The sequence below is a fragment of the Octopus bimaculoides genome, chromosome 1 (assembly GCF_001194135.2).
Source record: "Octopus bimaculoides isolate UCB-OBI-ISO-001 chromosome 1, ASM119413v2, whole genome shotgun sequence".
Taxonomy (NCBI): domain Eukaryota; kingdom Metazoa; phylum Mollusca; class Cephalopoda; order Octopoda; family Octopodidae; genus Octopus; species Octopus bimaculoides.
Window position 1 is genome coordinate 87,776,938 of NC_068981.1, and position 11,111 is coordinate 87,788,048.

At 32.1% G+C, this 11,111-nt stretch overlaps 1 protein-coding gene across 2 annotated transcripts in view; it reads left to right on the top strand.

The window, feature by feature from the left end:
• Window positions 1-11,111, top strand: part of LOC106880021 (lysine-specific demethylase 6A) — a 168,017-nt gene that overhangs the window by 14,848 nt on the left and 142,058 nt on the right. For both annotated transcript variants that reach the window (XM_052968091.1, XM_052968094.1), the window contains exon 5: window positions 5,439-5,497. In XM_052968091.1, the coding sequence (XP_052824051.1) occupies window positions 5,439-5,497 (59 nt within the window). The remainder of the gene's footprint in view (window positions 1-5,438; window positions 5,498-11,111) is intronic.

Here is an 11,111-nt window from a genome sequence, read left to right on the forward strand (position 1 = left end):
GATGAGATAGAAATAAAGATGGGTCACAGTAAGAGAGCTCATGATGGATAGCAGTAATGATGAGTGATGGTGAGAGTGATAGATGTCAAGAAAGGTCATGTGAACCAGAGAGACTGAAGACAATGGCAAATAGTGAAGGAATGAAGATAAGGGTACATGTGGACTAATCTCATGCTGGCTCTTTGTTATTCAAGCATCATTGATCAGACTGATCAAATATCATAGGTGGCATACTTAATTGGGATTGGGGGTGAGAGGGTAGTTGGTAGAGATTTAATAGGAATAACAATGATTCAGTTGCTCAGAGATTCCATCCTACTGAAGTTACCAAAAGTAAATCCTTTGGAATGTGTCAGTACCTCTAGCATGTCGTACAGTTTAAGTTTTTGATATCAACTTGCCTAAAATCTTCTAGTTCTATGATACAAATTCCCTGCTTTTACCTTCTAGCATTTAAACTGGCCATGTCAGGTCCAAATATTCTACATGTTTTATGTTCAAACTGACAGTGTCATTCTAAAAATATACTATCACATCATTGAAATCAAGAAGCAATGCGATGGTTAATTCAAACCAATTTGAATAAATAGCCATTATGTTTGACAGAATAATCTGAATGCTAAAGGGTTAAAGTGATCTAAATTAAAACCTTCCATCAAAATTTCATGTTAATTTATGTTCCAAACACCAGCTTAATAATGACAAAGTTATTTTACAAAATTCTTCAATATTTTCAAAATCAGTTGAAACAAAAGCAGTGTATTTCAAAAGAAATGTGGTACCAAAAAGGGTTAAAATCACTTCATGCTTGGGGAAACTTAGTGGAGTTTGCTATGTTACAAGCATTTGGAACTGGCTCTAGTCCCTCTTCACCACTAACCGCAAGCTGTTGAATTTGGTTACAGTTGCATCATTGATATGAGTCTGGGAGGATAAAAAAAATATTCTAAGTGATTTGTTGATGTTTTTGGAAAATTGCAAAGTTTGTTTACAAGATTAAAAATGCAACAAATCTGAAATATCTCTTATGACTATCTATATCACTGCATCTATTTTTAGAAAAATATGTAATTTATGCTTATCTTTCAGTTGTCCTTCACATGCTAAATATGTTTCTTGTGTGTACATTATATCTTGAGTAGTACAGTACATTGTCCTAGTTTATTTGCTTTGATTTTATGGGGAGTTACACATCCATATCTCTTCTTTCTCTTCTTGCCTTTAACCCTCCAACGCGGAGTATAGGCCACTTATAATTGAATTTCATGTCGCATAATTTCTCGCTTCTGTATTTATACTCTGCCATGAATGTCCCCCTTTCTCTAGTTCCTTTTGTGTTGATCTATGCCACGAGTTCTTATGCCTACCCCTCTTTCTATATCCATCCGGACTCCACTGTAAAGCACTTTTCACTGCATTTGGTGTGTCCTTTCTAATTGTGCTACCAATCCACTTCCACTTTTTCTTAATTATTTGCTCTCTAATCGGAGCTTGATTCATTCTTTGCCATAGCTCCATATTGCTTATGTGTTAGGGCCATCTGATTTTAAGTATACTACGCAAGCACCTGTCGATGAATGATTGTATTTGCTTATTTGACTTAACTGTTGTTCTCCATGTCTCAGCCCCATACAATAACATCATATGCCAAAGATAAATTACTGTCACCTTCTAAACAGTGTCTTCACTTCATAAAGTAGATATCTTTCAGTCAAAGTGAGTGACTCAAGGGGACAGTGGGTACTTTTTTAATTCATTACTCAGACTGATTGAGAGAAATATAATCTTGGTCTTGAAAATGCCTGCTCTGTCACTTGAAGACATTATTGAATTGAATTTCTCCACTACTTTGAAGAGAAATGAGTATATGTCATAAGCTTCTTTCATGCAAGTTTGTGACTGCAGGATGTAGTAGGAGAGAGGACATTAGAGTAGCATAACTTGTGAAGCAATGATATTGAGTAGGAACTGTGCAGATCATCAATTTTACTATCTATACCTGTGGTTCTCAACCAGGGCCATATAAGATTTTGGGGTGGGGTGGCAGTTCATGTATCAAAATAGTAAATTGGGGATCCATGATAGTATTTTAAGGGTCCCTGAAAAAATTTTGCTTTAGATGTATGTATTGGAAGAAACAGCTAGGCTTCTTTCTCTAACATTTTACATAGTTCAACCTACACTAGCTAATGAGTGGATAACACAGTATTTGTAATTTTAAGTGAACACTTGTCACTTCAGAAATTCCAAATTTCAAAGTAAGCACATTTCATTTAAACTGTTTTAGATTGCATAATCTTTAAAGTGTTTTCCAACAAGTAGCATCAAGTAGATATGACACTGAGGATGCCCATGTCCAGTCCATTTCATGGTCAGCTGAATTGTGGATTAAACTACTATTTTGTTTAGTCTATTACCATTAATTTGGAGACTGCAAATAGAATAATTTTAAAGCATTATAAAATACAAGGAAAATAAAAGGCATTACACAATATAGTAGATGATGCAATGCATGTCTTCTTGTATGAGGTAATATGCAATATTCCATCAGTCAGCTTGCTAAAGATATATGAAGACATAAAATGCAACCATCTCAAAATATATTTGTGATAGTTGCATTTCAAAAACCCTAGATGGCATGCTGATAATCAGGAAAATGGTGGTTCTAGTTCTGCAGGATAGATATTAACCTGATATGATCATTACTAGACATGAATTTGCCAAATTACATTTATGACAGTTGATAGTTTTTCAGGAAAGCAAATTTTGTGGATGAACGAACCAGCCTATGGTTAGAACAGTTCGTAAAACAGCAGGGAAAAATCTGAATATCATTGTTGCTGTGTCAAGCACAGAAGAAATAATCGTGAAAGTATTTCACACTTATGTACTGTTGCCAGTACCACTTGACTGGCCTTCGTGCCGGTGGCACGTAAAAGCACCCACTACACTCTCAGAGTGGTTGGCGTTAGGAAGGGCATCCAACTGTAGAAACTTTGCCAAATCAGATTGGAGCCTGGTGTAGCCATCTGGTTCACCAGTCCTCAGTCAAATCGTCCAACCCATGCTAGCATGGAAAGCGGACGTTAGACGATGATGATGATGATATTTGATAATGCATCCATTCACTGTGGGGTTCATGTCTCTATTCAATATATTCATAATTGTTGTTTGAGACATCTGCTACTGTGTTTGTCTATGCTTAATTCCATAAAGGAATGCTTCTTGTGTATATATGTAATGTGTGTGTGTACATATATATATAAATAAAAGAGAAGAAAAAGAAAATGGAGATTGGGAAATTAATAATTGTTTATTATTAACAGCAAATTATCGTCACTTACAGCTGTTCCAATTAATACTTAGTAAATATTAAATTTATATTTATATGACCTGAGCATAATATCTTCAGAGGGGAAAAAAATATACCCTTGGATGTTTTATGGGTTTATGGATTCATTATAGTTGACTGAATGATACAGTTTATGATTTGTATTGTTATATGTTCGGGCAAGGGATTTACAGGTTGATAGGCGATAAGATAGAGTTGGTAAATAGAATTAGAACAATCAATGCATAAATTAAATAGAGATGATAGAGGAAGTTTAAATATAAATAAGGTAAGTTTATAGTTAATAAAATAATGGAATATTCGTTTATAAGATATAAATAAGGTTATGAAAATTTGTATATATGCAAGTATGCACGTATACATATACACACACATATATGTATCTGTATGTCCATATGTATACACATGCATATATTCACACATACATACATCTGCACATATACATATATATGCACGAATGCATTAATACATGTGCACACTCACATACATGTATGTATATATATGTGTTTACACTTTTTACCCATCACCTCTAAGAAGAAGTTAATATAGATCCATGTAAAAATTAAGTTGTATGTAAAAATTCTTATATATATATATATATACACATGCAAAAAACAAACTCTAGCTGTCACATACAAGCAGTTATGACTTTGTAGCATATCATATGCTTTTGTTAATTATTTTAGCTGCCTTTGTAGTTGCAAGCAGATGTCGACATCGTCTCAGGTTTCTCACTTTTTACTCAGCAGAAATGAAGGATGTAACAGCTGGAAGGGGAGAGGATTGCATTAGCACTCAGCTGGTACTCATTACAGCTGAGTAGATTAGAGCAATATGAAATGGACTGCCTTGCTCAAGTGCACAGCTCATGAACCCATATCCTTATGAACATCACTGCAATACCCTAATCACTAGGCTATGTACCTTGTGTATAAAATGTGCACTAAAAGGAGAACTTTGCTTCACAGACATTCATGCAATCTTCATGAACAATCCTGCAGGTGTTGCAAAAGTCATACTCTAACTCAGTCTCTTGTCTCTTTTGGACAGGAGATGGCACCAATGGATAGGTGGACAGCTGAAAACTTGGATTTGTATGATCATGCCAGATCTTGAATTGAATTGATATCTTATCTTTATATGGTGTCTGCTTTTGGAATCATGATTGGTTGATGAAATTCATGTTAGATGTCTCTGATTGCTATGCAGGTTTGGCTTTTGTTTCCAGTGATCTAGGTCCACCAGTTGATGCTAGCTAAACTCAATGTGGGTAAACACTGACGCATGTACAACTAAGGATATATATATATATATATATATATATATATATATATATATATAGCTTCATTCTCACAAAGTTTTGTATATTCTATACATATTCACTATAAATGTGAATGACTTAGTATCTATGGAATATCACTTATTGGTAAATTATTTCCAATCATTGTACCATTATTTTTTTAATAGGAAAAAATTGATAAGAATTTACTGTTTTTATTTAAATTCAGTTGCTCCTTTATTTTGAAACTATTACTATGTGATATTTCAACTGTCTTTTTAACCTATTCGACACTTAACTGCTCATAGATCTATGATACAAATTTCCTATTTTAAAGTGATCTAAATTAAAGCCTTCCATGAAAATTTCATATTTATATTCCAAACACCAGTTTTATAATATTTAATACAGTTATTTTACAAAATTCTTCATTATTACCAAAGTTAATTAAAACAAAAGCAGCATGTTTTAATAGGAATTTTGTAATGAAAGCGTTAAAGCATTACTTATTTACAATTAGTGTTATAAAAATAAAAATATTAGGGTAAAAGTTATGCTAAAAACAAAGATTTAAGAATGATTCCAAAAATGTTTATTCTGGAAACCAATAAATTTTAAACAGAAATTAACTATTGAATTAAGTGAATGAAAGTAAGTCAAAAATATGGTGAAAATAATGTAGAAAGTGTGAAAGAAACAATTTTTTTCTCATTTTTGTTCGAAACATTTATGTAATTAGAAAATAAGATTACTATGAAATGTATATGTAGGAATTTAAAAGTATTTTATATATCTTTTTGATTTTAGGATGCTCCATTCCTTTATGGTCTTGGGACTGTGTACTTTCATTTTGGGGCTTTTCATTGGTGAGTAATTTTATTCCATTATTCTTAGCTGTTTGATAGCTGCTTTGTATTCATCGTCATTTTATGCCCATCTTTCACGCTGGCATGGGTTGGGCAGTTTGAATACATCACCATCATTATTATCTTAATGTCAACTTTTCTTAGTTCACATGAGCCAAATGGAATTTATTGAAACCAATTTTCTACAGTAGGATGCTCTTGTTACCAACCTCCACCTGTTCCCAGGGGAAATAATATTTTTCTATGACCAGAAATGTTTCCAGGGAAGATTGGAAATGAACACCACTCACGTGATGGCGATATTTGTTTTCAACTATCACTCAATGCCAAGGAGAGAGTAACACACACACACACACACACACACACTACCTAAATTCCCTCAATGCCTTAGTCAGCCCAGAACTATAGTAAAAGACACTTGCTCAAGGTGCTGCAGAATCCCGAACCATGTGGTTGGGAGGCTTCTCATCACACAGCCTGTTAAAGAATCTTTGTATTCAAAATATATTAAAAGGGAGGCTTCTCATCACACAGCCTGTTAAAGAATCTTTGTATTCAAGATATATTAAAATTTCTTTTTAAGATGAAGTTTATTGAAATTTTTAATTTAGAATTCTTTTCACTTGGGTATGATTTATGATTGATACAAATGATCTTTGTTATTGCTTTGGTTGCTATATTAAAAGTATAAAACTAAAATTGCATCAACTTATCTTTTAACTGATACATTATAAAAAAAGTTATATTGATTTTAGATAAGTTAATTCTTCTGTAATTTATTTTATAATTTAATGTTATAAATTTTGTTTATATATATAGTTTCAAAACTTTTAGCTTTTTATTTTCATTTACATATTGTTTTGGATGTACTGCCATTTTTACTTATTTTGCATCTTATTTAAAAGGTATAAAACTTTAAATTAACAGTGATGTTTGTCACATTGAATGTGTTAAAAATCATAAAACATTAGCTTTAACTTTTAACTTTCAAATTTTTTGAAATTCACATTTTTTGTTTCTATTGTATTTGATATATTTTTTATTGCAATTAAGATGAGAATATTATCAGCGTTCACTTCTTAAATGGTTAATAAATGTTTTACTTTTGGTATCTTGAACATTTTTTTCCAGGTTAGTTTTTGTTGTACATTCTTCTGTAGACCCACTTCTAAATTTCAAACTGTGTTGCATGATTATTCCACCTTAAATTAAGTGTGTTGAATTTACATTTATAAATGAGATTTCAAGTTATTATTGTCTGAAAATATTAGACTTCAAATATTAGTGAAGACAACTATGCATGTCATGTATAATAGATTTTGTGGGTTTCATTAAAAAAATCCGGTTGATGCAATTAATCTAGAATCTGCTAAGCAGAGGTGTTAGTCTGAGTTATTTCCCTTGAGTGTGTTGCCCTTTTAATAACAAAACCACTTAGCGCGGAAGTTTCTTCATGCTCGCTCGACCTGCTGAAAATAGCAGCCAAAGCTTTCTTCGCACATTATTACACTTTACCTTCATAAAAAAGGAAAGCATAATATAGTCCTTAATGCAGTATGACTGGGATGGGGGTGGAAATTACCGCTTTGGCTACCAGTCTGATCAGTGCTAATCTGGAGTTAGACAATGACTTGTCACAAGAAATTTAGTATGTACATTTTACTAAATATACTTAAAATACGTACATTTGATCTCGATATGAAATAATAATTTTGAAGATAGCGAATATAGCTAAATAGTTGTGTTTTCATGGAATTTTGACAAAATACTTTCAATATAAGCAAATGATAAAAACCAATTATTAATTGATATATTTTTACCTTGTTTGATTTGAATAGAATACAGGTAGCTTATAAATATTGCACCAAACTATACTGTAAAGCAGTTTTTTTTTGCAGTTACTTTTTCATTCAATAAAAACATATGGCAAAATAAAACAGATTGAACTGTTTACTATAACATTAGACATATTCACATTGATAGCTATAAACAATTTAATAAAACCTGTTTATTTCGTATACATTGGAATAAATTTTCAGTTACCTTTTGAGATCAGTAATCCATCAATAAATCAACATCATTAACTTCAAGGGATGAGAATGAGGTTATAGACTTAATTCAATGAAAATTTACCTCCTACTCTACAATGCTGTCACAGAAAGGATTTTTATCCTTCCATTATTTACTCTTTCATGATAAAAGGTAATCATTAGCAAAAGATCAATACTATTGATGTTTTATCAGAAAATCTATATTTGCAATAGTTATATATAGTGAAGCACATACAAGTGTCGTGTTTTAATGCACATTGAAACACATGCAGATGTGAACTCCTAAAATCTATATGCCGACAGTTCTTTAACCAGTTAGCTATTTTTATTTCACAGAGAAAATGGATTAATTGTTAAAAAAACAATCAAAATATAATAGACTTCTTCCTAGCAAAGTGGCTAAATGTTTGTTGTAAGTAAACTTGTTTTAAATTGTGAAGTCAATTGAACCTAATATCTTATGTAGATGCATGTGAGAAATTCCTTGGAAAATAATATAAAAAAGTATGGAAGAGTGATATAAAGATATATCATCATTATATAATGTCCATGCTGACATGGGTTTGATAGGATTCAGTGGATCCAAGGACTGCATTGTTCTCCAATGTTTGTTTTTGGTATGGTTTCTACGGCTGGATGTTCTTTCTAATATCAACTACTTCACTGTATGTGCTAGGTGCTGTTTCTTTTTTTCATGCCACCAAGCACTAGTGAGGTCACCATGCAGCTTGCATGACTATATATATACACACATATGCACACACGTTTTTCTGTATTAGCATGAATTGGAAGATTTGAGGTAGTATTTTATGGTGGGATGCACTTCCTGTTGCTAACCCTTAAGGGTTATGTTTTTTTAAAATTCCATCTGTCTTTGAAAGTACAAAGTTATAGGACATTGTCAATAAGGAATGCAAATATTCATGCACACACACACACACACACACACACACACACACACACACACACACACTTATACATGTGCATAATGGGTTTATAATTTCACTTACAAGGTATTGATTGGCCTGTGGTTATATTAGAAGGTATTTGTTCATAGAATCCAAAACATCATGTAAATATAATTTTTAAGTATTGTCCATATGTTTAGAACTTTATAAAGAGAAGCATGAACTAAAATTAACAGCCAACTTAAAATAATTGAAATATGGTATCATCCCATTCTGTTTTTTTGTTTTTTTTCTCAGAACATTTTGCTATTCTCTGCATTCTTTTATCATTCTTCTCTGCGTTTTGTTGCTGTACAATAATTGTCACATTATATACACAAATATCACACAACTTGACCTTCATTTGGAAAGAGAATCTCTTTATTGCCAATGGAAATAATACCTCATTGAATTAATTCTTACTCTTGCTACTATGCTTTCAGAATACCCACCTACATTGTCAGTTTCTTTTTGGGAGCCTTTTGGGCATTTTAGGAATTTATTCAATGGGTGCTCTAACTTACACCTTTCTATCTGCTACATACATTGACTTTTGCTGTTAGCATACCTGTGATCCCACTACACCTTTTGTGTATTCATAGTTTAATTGGATATACTTTATGGTATTCCTGCTTCCTCTTTTTTTACATATTGAGCAGGTTATTTCACAGATGGTCCTGCTTTCTTCCTGCTAGCTAAAACTTTGTCTTTCTTAGATTTACTTTAAAGCCTCTTGAATGTAGGCTTTGCCTGTTTAATTCTTTGACAGAATTCTAGTTTGTTGCATCTCAAAATTTCTTCAATCAGGAAAAAATTTGAATTTTATAATTTTGTAGATTTAACCTTTTTGATACCAATGTGCCTGGTATTACAGTCCTTGTATGAATGAATTAAGAGTAAGAGTATTTTCTTTATTTTTTTTTTTGTTCCTTTTTAATTTTTTAACCTTTTAATATTCTCTTATTTATAATTTCACTTTGCTGTTTGATAGTTTTTAGTTTCACTGGAGTATTTTGTTTTATTAATGTGCACAATATTTGTTTGTTTATCTCATTCTCATAGTTCTTAATTGGAGTTATTTTGTATGTTTCTCTCTTGTGTTTAGTAAGGATTATTTTTGTGTGTATCTCTTGTGTTTAGTTGGGATTACTTGTGTGTATGTATCTCTCTCATAGTGTTTAATCACTGCATATGTCTCTCTTATAGTGTTTAGAATTACTTGTATGTCTTGTTTTTCATTAGGATTACTGTATTTGTGTGTTTGTGTTTAGTTATTAGTCAAGATTACTAGTGTTGTATGTGTATTGTAGATTTTAGTTGGATTTACATGTGTGTGTGTGTATTATTTGTGCTTTTAGTGTTTTTTCTCATTCTCAGTGTTTAACTGGTGTATACTTGTGTGTGTGTTCCTTCTCTAGCAATTTAGTCAGATTGTATCCATGCCTTCCTTTAACTTCGCATTTTGTCGGACTTTTATAAATGTTTAATTTTTTTTGAAAACTACTTTTTAAGCATGTTTCATTGATTTTCATTATTCTCTTTTGCTATTTACCCTCCTAACATTTTATATTACATAAAACTTAAACTGTTTGTCTCTATGGTTTTTGCACCATTGATGTTTAATGGTTTGCTCTATTAACATTGCACTTAGTCTCTTTCCTGAGCTTTTCCTCATTTCCTTTCACTTAGATATTTCCAGTGTCTTCTTACCTTTCAACAAATTTACTTGTTTTATATACTTCTTTGAAATTATTTTCAATAGGTATGTATTTTCACTTAAAATAATCTGTTTTAAACAGTTATTTTACAGAAACAAGGCTTCTAATAAACAATTGTCTAGAATTATTGTTAGGAAAATTATGTAACAAGCCATAGAGCATATGAATACTATATAAGAATATGTTTTATGACCAAGGTTGGAATTCAAAATTGTTTTTAATTCTACAGAGTATCCCTAAGCTACTATTTTTATTACAATAAAGTTATTTGTTGAAGATATTCTAAGGTTCTTTTTTGTTTTATCCAAGTGGATTGAAGTGTTTGATTTGAAATTTTCAATATCTTTAAAAATATGTAATTTACTAACAAATGTTCATAAATACCAAGTTATTTTTAGATTTTCTCTTATTTTGTGTATACTTTCACCTGATCTTCTTGCACAACAATTAGTTTACTTTTCTGATATTACATTTGTACAGCTGCCTTTGTAGTTCTTCAGCAATGAGTCTTCTACCATATTTTTCCTTCAGTAGCCAGCATTTTCTGAATTTGAATAGATATAATAATATAAACTGAGACATTTCCCTTCAGCTAGTGAAGTAGAACTTCATCATCATCATCGTTTAACGTCCGCTTTCCATGCTAGCATGGGTTGGACGATTTGACTGAGGACTGGTGAAACCGGATGGCAACACCAGGCTCCAGTCTGATTTGGCAGAGTTTCTACAGCTGGATGCCCTTCCTAACGCCAACCACTCAGAGAGTGTAGTGGGTGCTTTTACGTGTCACCCGCACGAAAACGGCCACGCTCAAAATGGTGTCTTTTATGTGCCACCCGCACAAGCCAGTCCAGGGGCACTGGCAACGATCTCGCTCGAAAATCCTACAGGAGCCAGT